Here is a 23,527-nt window from a genome sequence, read left to right as displayed (position 1 = left end):
TTGAGATTAACAGAAACTAGTAAAATTAACTTTAGATACATATGAAAAAAAAAGAAGAAAGAAAATACAAAAAAAATATAATAAAAGTGATTTACTTAAAAATACAACAAAAAAGGAGAAAGATAAAACAAAACAATATAAATCATTCAAACAGACAACAACAATAACAAAAAAAAAAAAATTATTTAGAAAAACTGTGCAACTTTATACTCCCCCATTTGATAACATGGATAACATGCACTTTTTAACCTCCATTTTGTTATGGATCAAAATCTAAAACAGGAGGTGCACAATGAGGAACATGTAATATACATTCTGTGAAAGTTTCATCTAATTCCATTCAGTGGTATACAGTGATTTAGTTAGTGCTCTTCATTTTCGCCACTTACGAAAGGACTTCATAAATGATGAAAATATTTTAGATCATTTTCGTCACTTAAAACTTGAAAGTGTATAAAAAATTCCATTCAGGATTTCAGATAAATTTTCTTCTATAATTTTTATTTTATCATGTAACAGACATGTTTTCTTACAGAAAATAACAGTTATTTTGTTGTAACATTTATTTTATTTATTGTTATATCTGTATCTGTAAACTTAAAATAAAAATATTATTCATATTTATTTCTTTAGTTTATGATACAATTGACTACTTACAAAATTCTGCTGCCCATAATTTGTTATTTGTGCTTTACGCAAAAGTGACTAAAGCCCTCAAAATCCTAGCTAAAACCCTGGTGGTATAGAAGGAGTAACGGATAAGAGATGGGTTCCCCTGTGCAACGGAAGGACGGAAAAATACCCCATCACTTCATGTCCCCACTTTGCAAATGGGGGCATAAAAGCTCCAACTGACAGACACCATGACTACTTCATACCTCCAAGAATGGCAGTGGTTTAAAAAAATGCTAGAAAATTTAGCTTGATTGCAGAAAACGCGATTCCATTAAGACTTTCAAGAAAACATGAATAAATCCTCACTTGTACAGGAAGTTGAAATAGGACTGAAACAAAAATCACTTGCACAACATATGCCCCATCTACTTAAAGTCACACACAAAATCTGAAATCAATACATCCAGCGGAAGCTGACTACCAGGGATTGAACCCATGACCTCCCTCACTCTATATAAGCTACTCCAACACCATCGAGGTGATTACTAATTTCAGAATACTGTAAACTCGATCATGTTCAATATATTTTGTAATTCCATACTCTACAACATTGAAGTCATCACTACAGAAGTTTTATAGTCGTCATCATAAACTCGTGGATCGTTATGGTGTATCCATCTGCACCATGAAAACTGATTTATTCAATGGGTCATAGTTTTCCTTTCCTCGTTTGTCTACCCCGGACTTGACTTTTTATAAGCAACTCGGTGGGTGTTTCTAGAAAAGTAGGGGATGCTTACCCTACCGGTGCACCTGGTCCATGCTCCCAGTTTTCAGTGGAGTCCAAGTTGCTCATTTCTTTTGTTACTTTGTATGTATGATTTTAGTTACTTTATGTTCTTTGTTGTGTATGTCTGTTTTCCATGTCTGGTCTTTGTCCCTGGATTACATTCTTTTGATTACCGCTATAACCTTGGTTCCCTTGATTACTCTTTCCATACAAGCTTTCAATTCAGACCCACAATCTGTAAAGTTACAATCCGTACATATTATGGTGAATCAGTAAAACAACTGTGCAGCATGTAAGTCTCATTTTAGGTAGGTCATACCCATTACATGAGGCTTTCTTTTCCGACATCTTGCAAAACCACAGAGAAATATACATTTTGTACAATTTATTAATGCTGTCTGAAATAACATTAAATGATTTTTTAGGAACTTTTTACATATAAATTAGTATGATAATATTTCAAACAATAATTGTGAAAACCTCTATCAATGGGAGTTGGAGGGAAATTTTAATGTTCTAATTACAGGATGCAATTGGGATTTTTAGGCTACTTTAATATTACAAGAAAAAAAGTTCGGTGAACCCCAATTTTCTTTTTGAAATACAATGATTGTCAGTTGAGTGTTCTTTGTATAAATTTACATGAAATTATATATACCAAGTTTGCAAAATAGTGAAAATTCCATACAAAATTCATATAATATGTGGTAAAAAGTTGCCTTTATTATTGCTTTTCAAAAAAGTTCTTAAGTATGTTAATTCTTTGGAGAAAAATAAGGAAAACCAATATACCATAAATATTAGGAATGATTTACCTTCAGGCATGATTGTAAAAAGTAATCAGTTTTAATTTTTTATAAATTCTCAGAATGCTTTTAATAAATATCAAATGTCACCTTTGACCTTTTTCATTACAGTGCTATTATCTATGATCTTCTACATTAAAGTACTATCACCTTTGATCTTTTTACTCTCTTCATCTTTTGAGTCTGTAGTTCTATTTAATTCTTCTACTATTGCACTGAAATGAATGACATAAGATTTATAATTCAGCAGAAAATTACATGTAATAATGAGTACAATGCACCACAGATTCCATGCGCCTATCCATAGTCAGGCATTGGTCATTAATGTGTATTTAGCACTCCAGCTCAGGATCATGCAAAATTAGATTCATGGGTAAAAAGCCAATATATTTTTATTTTTGATATTTCGTTTGAAGTGTCATAATATTAAACAGAAATTAAGATGTGGTTTTTCATATAACCCGAGCTCATAGGAGATAAAAAGTACATAGAATGCACTGCAGATTTCAAAATTAAGGGGGATAACTCGGTAAATGACACCCAAATACAATAGAATCTACTGGATTTTCAATGTTGATTATCTCCAAAGAGCAGGCAGATTTGAATGAATAATTACACATTTTGTAGCATAGACCCATAAAACAATTTAATTACAAAAATAAAAATATGTAGCCTTTCTTGGGGTGTACCACATTTTTCAGATTTTGCATGATTCTTACAAAGACAGCTACTTAATTCCAATTTATAGAATTGCCATCATTCTGTTACCGTTGATTCCATGATTTTATTGTTGGGGCTTAAGATGTCTTTACACAAGTGTAAAATCTCTGAAAGTATTTACTATTTTGGATTTAGTTACTTTATTATCAATTCTATTTTTCAATAGTACTGTGAAACGTGTAAACAAAACCCTTTTCAAACTGTAGAATTTTTTCTGCTTACTCAGGTTCAAAATTTGTTTAAATTGAAAGGGATTTAAAAAGTGTCTGATGTAGAAAGGTTTCGTTTATTCAGGGTTTGGTGTGGAGAAGTTTTTGGTTTATTCAGGGTTTGATGTGGAGAAGTTTTTGGTTTATTCAGGGTTTGATGTGGAGAAGTTTTTGGTTTATTCAGGGTTTGATGTGGATAAGTTTTTGGTTTATTCAGGGTTTGGCGTGGAGAAGTTTTTGGTTCATTCAGGGTTCGGTGTGTAGAAGTTTTTGGTTTATTCAGGTTTATCTCTTGAAACATTTTGGACCTTCCCATCAAGCATGCAAATGATTCAATGACAAACTTATTTAACCAAAACCATTTTCTGACACACACACACACACAAACAAAATTTGGATTATCTAATTTTTCAATTTTTAAGCTGCAAAATAAAAATTACAGAGGCAGGAGGGTTTTAGGGATGTGGCAATGTCTGAGAACCTACTGGCAGGAGTGTTTTAGGGATGTGGCAATGCCTGAGAACCTACAGGCAGGAGTGTTTTAGGGATGTGGCAATGCCTGAGAACCTACACTATTACACTTTATAACCTTAGGTTTTATATATATTCCTCTAAATGATCTATTTTTCTTACCTGATTGTTGGAACTTTGAAAGGATCAAAGCTATCTACATTTTCAGGATCTATAGGAACACAAACTCTCCCTGAAATGATACGATTCAGGATATGAATACTTTACATAAAATGTAACTTATTTCCGCTAGAACCTTGGTCCCCTTGATTACTCTTTCAAATGTTTATCAATGTAAAGTACTTTTATGGGGTAAATCTACCATTCTTTGGTTTATGGGGAAAGGGGGAATGGGGGTTGTGAATTGGGAAAGTGTATGGGGGATTTTGAATGGGGGAGTATCAGTTTTTAAAGTATTAATTCATTTGAAAACAAATATCAAGAATAATAAGAAATAACAGTTAAAATTTAGAAGAATTTTAAAATAAAAAATTTCAATTTGATGATGTAAATATTTGATAAAGAAAAAATAATGGAATGATGATTGTCTTGGGTATGAGGAATTATCTTATGGGCAACAGGGGATGGAATTTGACAATGAAATAAATCCAAATTGTCTTTTTTTTGCTAAAAAATCAAAAATTGCAAGATCTTCCTAATTCATACAGCATATTTAATAATAAAAATACACAACAAAACTCAAACATGTTCAGTTAGCATTGTCAGAAAATGCCAATTTAGAAAGTAACACTTACCAGTTTTAGGATGAACACAGAATGGACTTTTAAGTAAATGGTTCACTCCCTTGCTTACATTTACATCAAGCCGTGGGTAACAATATTGAAGCATTATCTCTTCCTTTACATACTTTTGTGTGTCAACCTAAAATAAAACTCCATTTGATCATTTACTGTGAAACCTGAAGTCTTGGTGCATGTATGACAAGACCTTTCACACCGGAGGCAAGCACAACTCAATATTACTAATAAAATGAGAATGGATATGGTGAATATGTCAAAGAGAAAACAACCCCACCAGGATGAAAAATGTCAGCACAAATGAATTATGAGGAAACCTTCACACCACAGTGACGGGCTGCAGTTGGCCCCAAAACAACATTAAGCACAGGTACAATGAAAGTTTTCCCATATATACTCTAGAAACATAAAAAAAAAATGAAAACAAAACAATACAATACATACATCAGCCAGAAATTCTTGACTTACAAACCTACAAAAAGTCATGTTCTCATTTTATGTAATATCAATCCAAACTCTACCCATGCTGGGTTGAGAACTTTGGTACATCATAAGTCATACCATTAGGACACAACCCATGTCATGCTGAGGACTGCTTTAAAATATAGTGTGTTAGTATTCATTTGCAACTTTTTTGTCAACTAAATATCAGACCAAGTGTCATTTCTTTTACAGTTCTACATCACTGGTTAAATACCGTTTGCACTGCGACAAATAATATCACTAGTCAAATACCATTTTACACCGAGACAAACAATATCACTGGCCAAATACCGTTTTACACTGAGACAAAAAATATCACTAGTTAAATACTGTTTACACTGAGACAAACAATATCACTAGTTAAATACCATTTTACACAATGCTTCCCATCTCTGCTTTGACTTATCAAATCTGCTGAAGACATCTTTCTTTTCCCAATTCTCTCTGAACTGTTAGACCAGTCAAGGAAAACCTTTGTGATTAATTCAATGAACGTACATGTAATTTTTACTTAATTTCTGAACAAAATTATTTTTTATCATTTTCTAAACAAATGAATGTATTTTTACTTAATTTCTAAATAAGGATATATTCATCATTAACAAAACCCAAGAATGTAATTTTACTAAATTTTTAACCAAGGATATTTTCACAAGTGACCTAACCCATGAATATAATTTTTACATTAAATTTCTAAACAAGGATATTTTCATCTGTGACCAAACCCATGACTTTAGCCTGTTTCTCTTCATCTCCCAGGAAGTCTTGTTTCTCTGCTGCATAACTGACAAATCTCTGTTCTGTGATTTCTAGAGCTTTTCTGTAATTGAGATGTTATACAGTTACAGCAGTGTTCTAGGATTTTTCAGAAATTGAAGTTTCCTCAAGAAAAATCCATATAAAATCAACTTTCCCACAGTCAATGACTGCTTTCCTAACAAAACAAATCCTTACAACATAGGAAGTACCTAACTTTCCCTGACCCAAATTTCATATGCCCCGGGTAACGGGAAATAGGAATCCTAGAACACTGTACAGGGTAACTTGTCTTAACCAAAAAACTCTAGTACTGAAGGATTTGTTAAATTAAAGAGTAAGTTGGTTTGTACAGTTTCAAATTGTATTGAAATTAAAGCTTGCATCAGTTCTAAGTAGGATACCCTAAGGAACATTCATACCAAGTTTAATTTAACTGAATTGGTCAAGTAGTTTCAGAGATGATCTTTTTTAACTATTTTAAATGACCATAATGAACTACACTACACTCATCATTACATGATGTCTCAATAGATGGTCTCCTTCCTTTCATACAAAAACCTCTTGGACTTAAAATCACATTAGAACCAAACTCTATTCTACACCTCTCACTTTACTACACTCCCTTTACAAAACAAGTCTTGACACTCCTGTTTCTGCACCTACCTCACAGACTTATTGCCATCATTTTAGATATTGGTTTCCACAGACTCTTTAAACCAGTTTATGTGAAAAGTCAAGATGAAGAAAAACGATCATTTCTTCCAGTACTATTTGTCAACAAAGGTATAGATGCAATTAATTTGGCTAACATCCTCCATCTCAAAAATGTTACCAACAAAATTCCCCCATATTTCAAAGACAAATCCATACCAATTATTCCATATTCCTATACTTCACCCATTGCAGCCAAAATTTTCAATTATAAAAGGCTATTGCAGAACTTCAAGACTGAGGACCTCGAGGCTAAACCACCTGACTGTTCTTGCAAAAACTCTCAATTCAAATATGGTCCATCCCGTCACGTCATTACGGGAGATTGAAAAAGTTGGAATTGTAGCTTTAAAGTTCTTATGGATGCCATGGAGGACTACATAAGAAAATGGATAAAATGAGAACAAGAAGACACTGATTCTCTGTCAGAGTGGTTAAAGGCCATGAGGTCCTTAATTTTGAAACAAATGAAAGTTTTAAGTAGGTCAATGAGTGCCAATGCTACATCAGTTTTCAACGACCCTGATATAGCAAAAACATCGTCTACTATACATGACAAATATGTTGTTGTACCAGCATACCAAGTCCAAAACAACATTGTTTTTGTCTGAAAAACGTTTTACATCCAACGTTTGTTATCAGAGGAAGACGCAGAAAATAATAGCAGTGATAAGACATTTACTGCTACCACACTCTCCAAAGAAGAAATTATGAAAAACCATAAATCTGTGCAATCCTCTCTTGGTCTCTCTACCAAGGACGTTGACTGTGAGTTACTGTCTATGTACTGGATTCCTAAACTCCACAAGAATCCATACAAACAACGTTACATAGCTGGATCTGCAAAATGTACCACCAAACCTCTTCCAAAACTTTCCACTTCTATACTCACAGCTGTCAAAGAGGGATTGCAATCCTACCACTACACTTGTTTCTCCCGTAGTGGTATTAATTCAATGTGGATCCTGAAAAATTCGCAAGATCTTTTGGAGACAATCAGTTCAAGACTATCATCAGAATATAATAGCATTAAAACCTATGATTTTTCAACACTGTATACTTCTATTCCACATACTCAGTAAAAATCCCGACTTAAAAATATTATACATCATTGTTTTTCCCAAAAAGATGGTACACCTAGATACAAATATATAGTTCTCTATATGGTAGAGATTCCTCATACTTTGTAAGAAATAATTCCAAATCATATTCCAAATATACAGAAGAAAATGTTTACAAAATGCTGCAATTTTAAATTGATAACATTTGTCCAGTGTGGTGGACGTGTTTTCCAACAAACAGTCGGCATTCCAATGGGAACAAATTGTGCTCCTCCACTTGCTGACCTATTCCTACACTATTATGAGGCAGACTTTATAGCTGATCTGATCCGAAAGAAAGAATATCGTTTAGCTAGATCCTTTAATCTCAGTTTCCACTATATAGATGATGTATTATCTTTAAACAATCCTAATTATGGGGATTTGATACATCGCATCTACTAAAAAGAACTTGAGATAAAGGATACTACAGACACTGCAAAGTCAGCCTCATATCTTGACCTACATTTGTACACTTAGAAATCGATGGTAAGGGAAAACTATTGACCAAACTTTACGACAAACGTAATGACTTTTCATTCAAAATTGTCAACTTTCTTTTCATCTGTGGCAACATCCCTTCAACACCTGCGTATGGAGTGTTCATATCACAATTCATACGTCATGCCAGAGCTTGCCGAGACTACACAAACTTTTTGTATCACACTAGAATTCCAACAAATAGGCTTCTGGAGCAGGGTTATGTTGATACAAAATGCTACAAAAGTTTTATGGCCGTCATCATGAACTCGTGGATCGTTACGGTGTATCCATCTACGCTATGAAAACTAATTTGTTCAACTTGTCATAGTTTTCCTTTCCTCTTTCGTCTACCCCGGACTTGACTTTTTATAAGCAACTTGGCAGGTGTTTCTAGAAAAGCAGAGGACATCTACCCTACCGGTGCACCTGGTCAATGTTCCCAGTTTTAGTGGAGTCCGAGTTGCTCATTTCTTTTGTTACTTTGTATGTATGATTTTAGTTACTTTATGTTCTTTGTTGTGTATGTCTGTTTTCCATGTCTGGTCTTTGTCCCTGGATTACATTCTTTTGATTACCACCATAACCTTGGTCCCCTTGATTACTCTTTCAGGGACATTTGTTTTTCTAACACTCAACTCCGACCTGAGTGAAACTCGGTGTTACACTGTCAAATTGAGTGTTTACCGAGATTCCACCTAGCCAACACTGACCGTTTGTATATTGTAATACAGTCAAACCTCAGTAGCTCGAACTCCAAGGCATCACTGAAAAGTGTTGGAGTTATCAGGAGTTCGAGAAATTGAAGTCTGTAAAAATTTTGGATTGTTTTCAGTCCGAGTTTGACTTTATCATTAGAAATTGCTTAAGTTACTTCCAACGCAGTTTTGTTAGTTTGTGGATCTTTTTCATTCCCTTTTAGAAGATTATGTTGACTTGTGGACATTGAAAATGCTGTGTTTGCTTTTAAAAATGTTCAGAGTTCCAGTTCCTTAGTCAATAATTAGTTTTCATCTGATTTTCCTTGATGCTTTCATGACTTTGGCTATTTTCTCGAACTTCAATCAGTACTATGTTAAGATCAAAACTATCCAATTAATGATGACTTAAATTCTACCTGTAATTAACTAAGATGGCATTGGATTTCACTTTTTCACACCTTTTATGTTTGAGTCCATGAGGGTTATTTTCTAAGATTTATTACGGAACGGACCAACTAGCCAGTTTGAGTGTTCGAGAAATCAAATTTGACAAATCCAAGGTCATTCATACTGATTATATAGGGGAAAATTTTGGTTCTTTGAAATGTTTGAGAAATCCCGGGTGTTCGAGCCATCCAAGTTCGAGTGAGTGAAGATCGCAGTCGTAAATTTCAATGAATAGTCATAATATTCAATAAGGCATATCGGGGAATTCATTGTAAGATACAATGTATATTCTGTTTCTGTTTCTCGGGTAATTCAGAGCACTCCAATTAAGATGCAAACTTTGTCATGTCATTAAAAATTCAGCATCATCTGATTGTTTTTGTACATGTTTATCATTTGTTAATGAGTTATTTCACAGATACATCCAATGAGTGGGAGATATCATGTAGAAGTCCAATGAGTGGGAGATATCATGTAGAAACATTACTTCGTATTTGTATCCAGAAATAATGAAATCTTTTGATATCTTAATTTTGTACTTTTAAATTGACAATTACTACTAATAATTATAAATTAAACACTTTGAAAGTATTGATTGTTGTGATCTGATTCGAGTGACAGACTTGTAAAAACAGTCTAGTGATGTTTTCAGTTTCTGATAGTTTTAATAATTGAACAGCTTTTCCAGAATTAAAAGAAACTAATTACACATCCCAAGACATCTATATGAGTACACAAAAATTGTAAAGTAGAAGCCTTTAATCAGGACTGCTAACATTGTCAATAATAATTATAAGTTACAATACGTAGTCCAAAAGAGGACGAGACAGCAAACTCAGCCGGTTGTTTTCAAGCGCTAAAAATGCTTCAAGTTAACTCTGAGAGATTTCTTACTTAAAGTACGCTTCTAATACAACCTACTTATATCTTTATTTCAATGATAGGTTTTGTTAAACAATGTCAAACTTTCATTGATGCCGACCAATGTTGATTTTCAAGTTATATTTGTCAAACATTAAGTACCACATGCCAATTGTCTCAACTGCTGTTTTATTGTGCCAACAGTTAGAATTAAAGCTGGACAAATCAACTTTTGACTCGTGTTACTAGTATAAATGTTGGCGATTGGATTAAGAATTTTCACTAGTCCTCCAGATTCCCGTTGTAATTTTTAGGGATCCCCATTGAATTTTGGGAGCTCAGTACTAATGTCCATATTGTCGACAGAGATCAATGAGATTAACTACACGGTTCTGGATAAATTTCACACCCAGGTCAGTGATTCTCTATACACAATTAACTACCGGAATATACAATGTCCCAGATGTGTGGGTGTAACATTCACATTTCACTGCGAAAAAGTCTGACTGACACAGCGTTTCATCGACTAACACGGATTTAGAGCTCCAATTTGAGTGTAGTGTACCAAGTAATAGCAATAGCTGTTCAGCACCAGGGCACAGACAAAAACCAGTATCTTCTCCAAAAGTTTTTCTATATAACCAGTTAACTTTTTTTTATTATTTTTATCTGCAAGTCAATGGACTAAAAAGTGATTGAAATAGTCTAAAGATCTAACCTAAAACCACTGAACTTTAATCTACTTAGGCTCTGGCCATTTTTGACTGTATTGAAGACTTTTTGTTTACCTTAGTCCAGGACCTTACAATTTTGAAAGTATATCTAAACCCTAAAAGACCTGTCAAAATTGATATAAATACCAACCTGATAGAAGGATGGATAGGAGCATCCAATGACACTTTCTTTGTCTGGTTTTCACCACCCTACAAAGTATAAAAAATCAAATACTGAAACAATATAGTATTTCAAAAAGTAATGTTCATGGAGTTTTGATTATGTGCTTGTCTTCTACCTTCGTACCCAAAATATAAATAAACACTAAGTAAGTAAAAAAACTATGGTGTGGGTTACAAATTTGAGTTACAGATTACACATAGTAAGTACCTATATGAGTGATGGACAAATGGACAACAGATAGGGTAGAGTGGCAACCAGGCCTGGGAAAGTTAATCTTCATTTGTAGTTTTCCTATAAAACCTAAAAATAAAATTAAGCCTGAAACACTGCAGTCTGTGAAAACTTTACCTTAACAACACTCAAGTATTCTGCAATGGCTGATCGCCCAGTCTGTGACAGCTTTCGGGCATTCTCATCACATACCCAACAATGGACACCACGTCTCCCTGAGTAGATCCAGAACAGGTGCTTGAAACCAAAGTCCTCTATAAAGGAATTGAACTTTAAGTGACCCATTTCAGAAAAAATAAAGGCAGAGGTTGAAAATTCTATGGAACAATTAAACACAGTTAAAAAAATCAATTCTGCCATACGTGAAGTTGTATGTGCCATCATGTCAGGTAGGTATATCTTCCAATCATACAAAATGTTGATATTGGACAGCATCCTAGTTGAAAGTCAATAACTGTGATGGCATTTTCCAATGTAATGTTATGTCAAATTGGCAGTTTTGAATGTCTCGAAAGAACACCATATCAGTCCCAAAAGTACTTACTCCTATAATTCCTGCCTTGACTTCAAAACTATTGCTATTCTGAATTTGATTTTATGTCTGTTTTCTGATACCCTACCAACCCTATTTTTTTTGTGCCTACCCTAAACATTTTATGGCCATTCTGGCTCAAGCACTGTTAAAGTCTTAATTCCTTCCCCTAAACTCAATGTAAAATATTCAACAACAAAAAAAGAAGTACAGTCGAACTTTACTCACTCGAACTCTGATGGCTCGAACACCCGGGATTTCTCGAACACAATTCAAAGTACCAAAATTTTCTCCTGTGTAATCAATAGAAATAACCTTGGATTTCTCGAACACTCGAACTGACTAGTCGGTCCTTTCGGTAACAAATCTTGGAGAATAACCCTCACTATCTCGAACTCATCAGCAATTTTGTCAGCTTGGGTAATAAAAGGTGTGAAAAACTGAAACCCTATCATTAATCAGTGTCATTTTAGTTAATTACAGGTAAAATTTAAGTCATCACTAATTAGGTAGTTTTGATCTTTAACGTAACACTGTTTGAAGAATGCTCTGAAGTCGGTATGATAAAAGCATGAAAGAAAATCGGATGAAAACAAATTATTTACTGATGAACTCTAACTCTGAACGTTTTTAAAAGCGAACACAGCATTTTTAATGTCCACAAATCAACATATTCTTCCGAAAACGAACGAAAAAGATCCACGAACTAACACAACTATGTAGGAAGTAGGCAATTTCTAACGTTAAAGTCAAACTCGGAGCGGCACCGAAAAAAATCCAGAAATATACGCACTTCAATTTCTTGAACTCCCGATAACTCGAACACATTTCAATGGTCCCTTGGAGTTCGAGCTACTGAGGTTTGACTGTAATTTCCCTATTTTCTTCTTGCTGCTAACAGGAAACAAGATTATTTTTTTTGGTTTTGGCCTTATTGACGGAAGGTATCTCTTGTATTTTGTGAAAATGATTCATAAAATCTCAAACTTCTTGCTTTTTTAAAAAAAATTATATTGCTACAGTGAGATTTCAGTGAAAACAAAATTCCGTCGGACTGACTGACAAGTCTGATAAGATACAGGAATAAATGCTTGATTTCTGATGCCATTCCAGAGTGCAGTTTCAAGATTTTTACTATTTTATTCAGTTTTGATTGTTAAATGTCAAGACATTAATGTAGGACAAAATATGATCCATTAAATTAAAATATTCAGTCAGGTAAAAATTAGTTCGGTCACATGGATTTATCTTGTCCACAATACCCACTGTCCTGATAATTTCTGGATTTCCCATTCAATGATAAATTGTCAAGCAAGATTGCAGCCAAATTTTAGTAAATTATGGAGAATCAGTAAAAGAGAACACCCCAGAAATGTGTCATGTCAAAGTCTGTAATGCCCAAATACCTCTAAGATTGATTGATTGTTGGGGTTTAACGCCCAAGCAGCAATATTTCAGCTATATTCAGGTGAAAAATACCTCTAAGAGCTCTGTCCACAATCTTTATAGCAATCTGCATCAATGGCCAGCATTTACTGCATATATCTGCTCCTCTGAAAGAAAAGAAAAAAACAAAAATAAGTAAAATATTGCATCTATATCAGAACAATTCAAAAACAATTTGACTAAACATGTAACTCATCTGTAGTTCTGATAAATACACTTCAGTTAAACTAAATCATTCTCACTAGACAACACTAGATGTTTATCCTCATTTAGAAATATAAGTAGCTTACAAATTTCCATGAGTTTGAATTTACTTACTAAAAGCTGAACCCATACCAGTTAACCTAGTCAAATCTAACTGTGGGAGATCTCTTGCAATCCATCATAAAATTGCGGAAGATTTTGCGTGATGACATTATTGACATATTTTGTTATGTTTTAAATCAAATAAAAAAGAGGATTTTACATATTTTTTTTTCAAAACAAAATACATGATTATACAAATGAATCAACAAAATGAATTATACATGTATTCACAGAAGAGATGCTTGGTATGGCATACAATAAATTTTGCCCTGTTCCAATGCTCATCCCTGGCATGTCAATGAATCCTGCTTCCATCTTTAAAAATGCAACCAGGAGAAGCAACGAACTTTTTGGCACCTCAACTATTGCTTTCATCACATAAAATACTGAATGGTTTGAGTTGACAGTTTTCAATCACTGTACATTTGCAGCCTCAAGATCTGGCACGGTAACCTGCTTTATGATTTGGGTGCATTTAGTCCTTTTACATTAAAATTTCTCTGCAATTTTACTGTCAGGGAATTTTTTTTTCAAATTGGTAAAATGATATCGACCACACAGAATGGCAGGTTGTGTTCAGCCACAAAGTTTGTAAAATCTTGACATAACTATCCATTCGAAATTGTAACTCATGCTATTTGTTGATATGAACGAAGATAATTCTAGAGAGACTTGTATGTGGATCAGCTGTTCTATGAAGCATTTTGACAATAAAGCACTTTTGCGACCCACACAATTGTTGACATAAACAAAAATGGTGGACAAAATTTGATGAAATTTTGATAAATTCAAATACGGGAGGTTTTTACGAGAGGTATTCTTGAAACTAGGAGATCATGCCTCCTGCAAAGGAGACTTTTTTTGTGGGTCAAAAGGTAAAACTGGAAGGGTTAACACCTATGGCTGAAGCTCCCAGACTTTTCAAATCATCCAAACAATGGTCTATTTAGGAAAAATTGAAAGTCCACAATAAAGAGACATTTTAAAGGGTTGGAGGTCCATGACCTCGGTAAATGACCTAGGCCAGCTACCCTGCAAAATGACATTCATATCAAGTATAGTGATGAAGATGGAATTTCTAGCACTTATTAAGTAAAAAATAAAAAAATAGAAATAATTAACACTTGTTCAAAGCAGGAAGCTTACCCTACCAGTGCACCTGGTCCATGCTCCAAGTTTTTAGTGGAGTCCGAGTTGCTCATTTGCTTTTGTTACTTAGTATGTATGATTTAGTTACTTTATGTTCTTTGTTGTGTGTGTCTGTTTTCCATGTCTGGTCTTTGTCCCTGGATTACATTATTTTTATTTTGGCTAGAATCTTGGTTTCCTTAATGGCTTGACACTCTTTCTAACATATTTCACATATAGAGATAGTTGGTACTCCACAAAAGCTAAATTTGAAAATGGAAAATTATGCACATACTTCAAGTTAAAACAGTATCTTACACTCATGTTATTGTCTGGACAAGAAATTTCTACATATTATGACCCTGTAATATGATTGTATATTTTCCAAAGTCAACTAAAAATTCACCAATCAAAATATGTCAACTACCTTAACAAAAATACAATATATACAAAATACAAGCATTCTGAGAGTATTACAAAACAATACATAGTCCCCTACCAGCTGTTTATATCACTGACCCAAATACTAAGGGCCATAACTCTGACAAAAATCAGTGAAGAGGAATGAAACCTAAATTTGATCTGCAACTCATCAGGATAGACTCATACCAAAAATCAGCTTAATATCTGCAGTCATTTAGAAAAAAGTGCAGAAAACGTAAATTTCTGTAAATTTTTCAAAGTTCAAGGGCCGTAACTCGTACAAAAATCAGCAAAGCGGAATGAAATGTTAACTTAATCTGTAACTCATATACAAATGTACAAAAATATCTACAAGCTTTTAGAAAATAAAGTGTGGAAAACTTACATTTTTTCAGGACTGACTGAAAAATGGACTGATGGAGTGCAAATCTAAAGTTCACTTGGCTAAAGCTGGTAGGGGACTAATAACCAAGCAGTTGAAGATTTATATAATTGGTTTACATACTTAGCATTCTATTCTAGAAACAAGTTCATTTTGCCTAATGACATTATTCACAAAGGTTAGGAGAATTTTCCTCTTTTTAATGATACGATCATATAACTAACTCCATTGGAAAAAAATCACATTTAATTCATTAGTTACAGTGTAAGATGCTATATGTTTTAAAGCAATAAACCAATCTTATCTAACTATTCCCTTAATCAGGTCATGAATCACAAGACTTACGAGCAACAGAATCGTACTTCATCATAATCAGTCATATCTATATCAAATACTAGTTCTTTCTCCTGAGCCTGGAATGCTGCTGCTTTAACTGTCTTGTGGTCTTTAGGCTAAAATGTATAAATAGACAATAATTAGTACTTTCTTCTGTGCTAAAGGCAAGATCATATTGTAAAAATAAAGACCCAAAGAACATAATTTGTAAAGTAATTAATATAAAAAAATATCTGAAGGTTTAGCAGGGTGATTTTCCAACTATTTTTGGGAAGGGGCCCCTGGCCCATGCATTTGGGACAAAAAAAGTGTAAAATTGCTAATTTGGGAAATGATATATAAATGAAAAACACTACAGTTCCCTCAATACTGAAGGGAGTGCAGATCTCCTTTGGAAGACAAATTGGATACAACAGTGACTGAAGAAAAGTTTGTACATGTACAACTCTCATAAAAAAATCATCTGTATAATGCATTTTGTTTTCCAATTTCATTAGTTTCAAACATTAATAAAACATTTGTCATTTGAATCATTTATTAGTATATTAAAATTTAAGTTTTCTTTCATGTTGATTTCTTTAAGCCAAATGAATCTAATTTCTGACATTTAACACTATCAGCTGAGCTCTGTTTTTTTCGATAGAACTTGGAATTATGAGACATTGCCATGCCAGCAATTGAATTGCCCAGTCAGAAATATTCTATTGACATATTGTATGGGTCATTTTTCAGCCTGTCTGTTTAACCTTTTTAGTTCCCTTCAAGTGCAATGATGACATAGAATCGAATAGATTGCAATGCAATCAAAATGACATTGATAATATAAGGAAAACTAACGAAACACCCCGAAAGACGATCCAAATGTAAATAAACAGAGTATGATACGGAAGAAAAAAAAACAACATGATCACGATCTCAAGGCGACGTATATTGACAATTGGGAATTTTACAACCCACAATTGGGATTTTTAGAGCCTTTTTCTCATTGGGAATGGGGCCGAAAATCTGACCTAAAATAAGTGTTGGAAAATCACTGTGTCAAACAATGATAATAACTCTATAGCAGCTTATACTAATATGTTATACCCTGTGTGTGAAAACTGCACCAATATCTATTTTGTATGGACATCTTTTCTGTATTTCTTTTTCCAACTCCTGTTGGTCACTGAAGGATTGGTATCGTATATAGACATCATCTTTCAGTGTGAAGGAAAACTCTCTATTATGGAAATAACTTTTTGGTACTGAAAAGAATAAAGAAAGACCATTGCAAATGACATTTAGGCAAAAACAAACAAAAACAAAAAACAAGAAAAGAAACCCCAACAATAAACAAAAAGTTGTTTATGCTACCACTTATATATATATCAGACAGCACCCAAAGTTGCTTGCTGAGTAGTTTCGGCAAGCTCTGGCGTAATGTATGAGTTGTGATATGAACACTCCATACGCAGGTGTTGAAGGGATGTTGCCACAGATGAAAGGAAAGTTGACAATTTTGAAAGAAAAGTAATAATGTTGGCCATAAAGTTTGGTCAATAGTTTTCCTTTACCATTGATTTCTAAGTGTGGGTCAAGATATGAGGCTGACTTCATAGTGTCTGTAGTATCCTTTATCTCAAGTTCTTTTGGGTAGATGTGATGTATCAAATCCCCAAAATTAGGATTGTTTAAAGATAATACATCATCTATATAGCAGAAACTGAGATTAAAGGGTCTAGCCAGACGATATTATTTCCTACCGATCAGATCAGTTATAAAGTCAGCCTCATAAGAGTGAAAGAATAGGTCAACAAGTAAAGGAGCACAATTTGTTCCCATTGAAATGCCGATTATTTGTTGAAAAACACGTACACCACATTGGACAAATACATATATGTTGTCGATTAAAAATTCCAGCATTTTGTAAACATCTTCCTCTGTATATTTGGAGATGATTTGGAATTATTTCTTACAAAGTATGAGGAATCTCTACCAAGAACTATATATTTGTATCTAGGTGTACCCTCTTTTTTGGAAAAACAACAATGTATAATGCTTTTAAGTCAGGATTTTCACTGATTATGTGGTATAGAAGTATACAGTGTTGAAAAATTATAGTTTTAATGCTATTATATTCAGATAATAGTCTTGAACTGATTGTCTCCAAAAGATATTTCGAATTTTTCAGGATCCACATTGAATTAATACCAATACAGGAGTAACAAGTATTGTGGTAGGACTGTAGACCCTCTTTTACAGTTGTGAGTATAGAAGTTAAAAGTTTTGAAAGAGGTTTGGTGGTACATTTTGCAGATCCATGAAACGTTTGTATGGATTATTGTAGAGTTTAGGAATCCAGTACATAGACGGTAAATCACAATTATTGTCCTTGGTAGAGAAGATTAAGAGGAGAGCACAGATTTATGGTTTTCCACAATCTCTATGGAGAGTGTGGTAGCACTATAGGTCTTATCACTGCTATTATTTTCTATGTCTACCTCTGATAATAAACATTGGATGTAAAACGTTTCGCAGACAAAAACATTGTTGTTTTGGGCTTTGTCTGCTGGTAAGACAACATCTTTGTCATGTATAGTAGACAATGTTTTTGCTACATCGGGGTCTTTGCCATTTGAAGCAGATAAAACATTACCCAGCTCCCATTGAAAATGATATTTCACATTTTACCAGAGTTAGAAATAGTAGACTGCTCGCCAGCCCTAGACTGGCTATTTTTTAGCAGGGTTGTTTAATTTTAGCAAAAATTTATATAGTCATATAGTAAACATCTTGAAAAATTATAGTCAGCACTGGCTGGAATTAGAGTCTTACTGTTAGTTGCACATTTATACCAATACATTTCTTACAAATCTTGTCTCAAGTTAAATCCTATCTTGGACCATGTAAAAAAGCATGATTAGCAAGCTTGGTCATAGCTATTAAAATACCGACATGCCATCACATGGACGCACAAAACTTCCCTGACAAGACAACATTAACAGACGTTTATACCACCTACCACCCAAACTCCTCTGCATGGCTGAAGGAACATAATTTGACAGTTAAGTGTGGGAAGGATTCAGACAACCCAGAAACATGTTTTGAAGTTGACGAGAATTTGTCTGTCGGAGAAAACATCGATGACAGGAAACTAGAATGGCATAGAAATTGGCATATTAGGGACTCCGGGGAAATGTTTGTTTGTTTGTTGGGGTTTAACGTCCGAGCAGCAATATTTCAGTTATATTCAGACAATGAACATGAAATTGATGATAAAATGAACATGAAATGATGAATGGAAAAAGGGGTGGGACACCAGGAGAATGGGGTAGACAAATTTTGATTGCCACTGGAAATAGGGAGAGGTGGGTAGGGTCGGGCAATTTAGCCTCCTGTGGCAGAGCCCTATGGTTCCTACTCCGGGAGAATATTTTGTTTGTTGGGGTTTAACGTCCGAGCAGCAATATTTCAGATACATTTAGACGATGAACATGAAATTGACGATAAAATGAACATGAAATGAAAAATGGGATGGGACATAAGGGCAGTAGGGTCGACAAATTTTGATTGCCACTAGAAAAAGGGAAAGATGGGTAAGGTCGGGCAATTTAGCCTCCTGTGGCAGAGCACAAACATTCCTACTCCTATCGAGTACCACAGCAGGGTTCTTTAACGTGCAAGGAACGTGGCATCTTTCCCAACACGGTGCACCACTATGGTTTGCGGTCAGGTTTTTCGTATTTTAGCCTGACAACCCCAGCATGTAACATGACAAGGGTACCCCATTCCACCACCTGGGGCACACATCCCAGTTGCTCTGGGCAGCGCGCCTAGCCCCTGGCTAGGTTTCTGAGCACTATTTAGTCGCCTTTTACAACAAGCGTAGCGCTGCTGCAGGCCTATTCTTTGTCCCTGGATTACACTCTTTTGATTACCGCTATAACCTTGGTTCCCTTGATTACTCTTTGACACCCGGACTAGGGAGGTCGGTAGTGCGTTTATCGATATTCTTGCGAGAGCAAAATTCTCAATTTTGAGTCAACTTTAACAAGTTAGAAAATGGTTAAAAATCCATTGCATGACAATAAAAAATATATGTAATTGAAGATGAGACATTTCTCTTTCTAAATATACAACTTTCATTGTCATTGGAGTTGATGGTCATTTGGTACAAACGTTTGAAGTGACGATACTTTGAGAAAAATGGCCGCCTGAAAAACTATGTGTCAAAGATCATATCTATTTCAAAATTCATTCCGCAAGCTATTACTGGACCGATTTTCTTCATTTATGGCTTAAATTTTTGGAAATATCTTCCATTTTGATAATCCGGTTGTCAGGCTAATTTTTTGGTTACAAAACATATTTTTTACGCAATTTTAAGGAAAAACATGTTGAAAAAAAATAGTTTTTGCGTACCCGGAATGCACTGACAGTCGGATTCCGAAAATTTAATCCTTTCTGCGTCTATCCGTAACCCTGGTTTCAGAAGAAAAACAATAATAGCTTGCGGAATCGATTGGATATTAGGGTGGTCAGGGCGTGGTTTTCACAAAAATTAAAGCGGGACCAGTTATCGTTCTTGCTAACCGGATGTTACTGATCTGCCATAGCTTCTGTTAAGATTTTCGAACACTCGTGGATAAATGCCTTTTACCGACTATTTTCTGGACGGATTTTTGACTGGTGGTGCAGACAACGATGGACCTAGGCCATGGAGGCCAATCACTTACGGTAAGTACCAAAATTATGTCTAATATAAGCCTAATCGCCCTGTTTCCGTAAGGTCAAATTCTAGAGTGACCTTTTATCATCTGCAAGCTTAAAAACTATATTCACCTTCTTGGAAGGTCTGATTTTCGTTTGATTCTGCATGAGCTGATTTAAAGAAGATTACTCTCATTTAGCATTAGTTGGAATAGGTTTCCATAACATTTTTATTAAACGATGAATATGTAATGAGGTAAATTCTCCCAACGTTTGATTGCAATCCATTCAAAATCTTTCGGACTTTATCGACTTTCCTATATTATCGGAAGTCTCCGTATTTTACCTTGCTTTATTCTATTGGTTGGGAGAATTTGCACATATTGCATTTAATTTCCTTGATAATTCAATTTTAATTTATATGTAGTGCCCAATTTATATGAAACTCACATGTTTAAGCATAAACCTTCTTTATATTTATTTTAACTGTTTTATTTATTCAAAATTATCATATGTAGAAAAAAAATTCAACCTTAAATTGCTTCTTCAAATGATACACAACTTTTTTTTCTGGTTTTCATTTTATCAGTTAATATATATTAATTATGACTTTTATTAGAACAATTATCATGTAGCCCTGCTTGTACTTTACTTGATAAATAGAACTTATTTGATGAGATTTATATATGTGGCAATTGCATATTTTACATATGACCTGCATCTTCTTAAGTTTACTTTATATATTCATATTGTACAATTTTTAACAGCTAACTTACATATTCATTTTTTAGAGGATTGTAGATGCTCTACTTATTTAATATTCATATACATGTACAATTGCTTGGAAAAGGTTTAAAATCCTAGTAATATACATTATTTATCATTAAATTTTAATTAATTATGGTTTAATATTTTTTTTGCCTTTTTCGGATCACATTGATTGACTCATAATACCAATCTTTTGTTGTATGTATATGAAACATACTTGTACTGTGTTTTTTCTTCTAATTATTGATTTATTTCAGAAGAAAGTATTAGTAAACAGGCTGCCTAAATATTTATTTTATTTTGTCATATAAAAAGTAAACACTGATGTAAATTTTATTATGATTTAGTTTTATTTTCTGTTTGTTTTTCATCATTTTAGTTTCATTTTGTTGAGTTCTGGAGATGTTTTGAATTCATGGTAAGTTAGTTTTTATACTTTGATTTAGTTTAGTAGCTTTATTTATTTTAATAGTAAAACTTTTGAGTCTTTTAATCATGGTAACAAATAAGCATTTACATTTGAATCATATATTACTTACAAGAACTGTCGATTAGTTTTGTGTTTAGACTCTGCTTTAAAACTGCTTCACAGTACATATTCATTGAATTCCACTACTTGTTTATTTCAGATGGCCTGAGCAGCATAGTGGGCTATGCTATGAGACGAATATGGGCTGAGTCTGAGGTAGGACCATGTGGGGTACAGTAAGTAGGGTAGTTCCAGACACACCTGAACCCGATATCCTGATTGGTAAGAGAGTTCAACACTTGATAGAAGAACTAGACGGATCACGCAGCGAAATTATTCATATTAAATTATTTAACATAACATTAATATAACCTTATAAAACAATCTTCTTGTTTTGAAATGAAGATAATTATTCTGGAAAAGGAAGTTTGGTGTTTTTAACTTCTCGCCATATCTTTTGTCAACCGCTTTGTGAGCAACCAACATCAAATAAAGTTTTACATTTTTTCAGATTGTTAGCAAACCAGATTATGATTTAATAGAAAGTAAACTAACTGTAAGTAAATTGATAAGGTAAATGATGTTAATAGGTGTAATGTCCTTATGTACATAATCTCTTTTGTAGATTTGGCAGACATAGTAGATCCTGGTGAAGAAACCCTTCTGGCCTGAAATGGAAACTTCGAAAAGTTCATTAAACTTAATCAAATGATGATATTTTGTTTATTTTCATTGAATGTACATAATAGTACACATGAGGAAACAGCTAAGGCTTCAAAGTTCCATAGTGAAAGGATGCGCATTGGTTCAAGTCAATGTATTCATAAAAATTTTCTCAATTTCTTGGAAAAACAGCATTTGTTTTTGAAATTTTATTCAATTTTAACATAATAATGAGATTATTATGTTAAAAGACCCTATTTAAACAAGAAAACATTACAAGACTACATTAGGAATCTTAGAATTGACCAGACCTTGATATAATATTATTTTGCCACTTTTTGCGGCAAAAATGTATGTTTATTTTGATTATCGTCTGGCTTCCTTTAAGGTATAGGCCTAACAAATTTTCATCCACATTAAACATTTTATAGCAAAATAAGATGAAAGTATCTTCATGTGATAGCTTAGATTTTAAGCTTTAAAATGGTACCACATAAGTATATGGTAGGTTGATATTTTGATCAATATAAGCATAAATATGCGTTTTTTTTTTTATCTGAAATTTTCAAAAATGTTTGATTTACCCCCATTTTTCAACATTTGCTTGTTGGTTTTTAAATATAATTCAATTATTTCTTGATAAAAATGTGTTTTTACATATATAACCACAATAACAATAACTGTCATGTGCTAAAAACTGCTTTTAAATTCAAAATGTCTTTTTTTGTCTGACCTTTCGCCATTTTTTCCACTGAAAATAGCTCTAAAATTTACCCTAAAATGTAAATTTTCGACCTCAAAAAATTTTTTGGAGCTGAAAAACATGATTTTTCAAGTCAAGCAACTTTATTGCCAAACAAAACAAGTGACAGAAAAAATTAAATATTTTTTTTGAATTCTTAGTAAGCAAAAATGTATTTTTTTATTGAAAAAACGCATTTAAAAAAAAGGGGGTCTGCCGCAGTGTTTCTGATTCCAATGAAAAACAAATCAGAGGTTTTGACATAATATTTGTTTATTTATTTCTGTTTAATGGATTACTCTTGAAAGAACAGCAAAGTATCAGATTCCTACTACCTTCCAATTTCCAAATATGAATATCCAAAAATGGCACTTTAATTCACGATGCTGTTGACACATAGCAAAAAAAAACTAAGTCCAAAGTGTTTTTTTGCCAATTTTAAAAAAGTGTAATTTTCTTTGTATCTAAGATACAAGTTTCCTGAATGGCTTAAATCAAAGTATGAAATGGCTTTATTTAAACGTTTAAGACACAATGTATGAATTTATTTACCTGTTTGACTTAT

At 33.5% G+C, this 23,527-nt stretch overlaps 1 protein-coding gene and 1 long non-coding RNA gene across 3 annotated transcripts in view; one reads left to right on the top strand and one right to left on the bottom strand.

Annotated features, from left to right (window-relative positions):
- The window catches only part of LOC148600340 (DNA primase small subunit-like), a 39,388-nt gene that overhangs the window by 2,296 nt on the left and 13,565 nt on the right, over positions 1 to 23,527 (bottom strand). For both annotated transcript variants that reach the window (XM_088557033.1, XM_088557032.1), the window contains exons 2-11: positions 16,718 to 16,875; positions 15,641 to 15,747; positions 13,090 to 13,163; positions 11,196 to 11,332; positions 10,815 to 10,873; positions 5,599 to 5,711; positions 5,260 to 5,342; positions 4,406 to 4,532; positions 3,774 to 3,843; positions 2,362 to 2,426 (exon numbers count right to left, since the gene is read on the bottom strand). In XM_088557033.1, coding sequence (XP_088413159.1) covers positions 2,362 to 2,426; positions 3,774 to 3,843; positions 4,406 to 4,532; positions 5,260 to 5,342; positions 5,599 to 5,711; positions 10,815 to 10,873; positions 11,196 to 11,332; positions 13,090 to 13,163; positions 15,641 to 15,747; positions 16,718 to 16,875 — 993 coding nt within the window. The remainder of the gene's footprint in view (positions 1 to 2,361; positions 2,427 to 3,773; positions 3,844 to 4,405; positions 4,533 to 5,259; positions 5,343 to 5,598; positions 5,712 to 10,814; positions 10,874 to 11,195; positions 11,333 to 13,089; positions 13,164 to 15,640; positions 15,748 to 16,717; positions 16,876 to 23,527) is intronic.
- On the top strand, positions 19,597 to 21,879 carry LOC148600341 (uncharacterized). The gene is made up of 2 exons (XR_015918143.1): positions 19,597 to 20,347; positions 21,718 to 21,879. It is a non-coding gene; the product is annotated as an uncharacterized LOC148600341 (long non-coding RNA).

This window comes from Perna viridis, chromosome 13 (assembly GCF_037379345.1).
Source record: "Perna viridis isolate PV_CMFRI_1.1 ecotype Kerala chromosome 13, ASM3737934v1, whole genome shotgun sequence".
NCBI classification, from domain to species: Eukaryota; Metazoa; Mollusca; class Bivalvia; order Mytilida; family Mytilidae; genus Perna; species Perna viridis.
The sequence above is the reverse complement of the archived record's forward strand: the minus strand, read 5'-3'. Positions and strand labels throughout refer to the sequence as shown.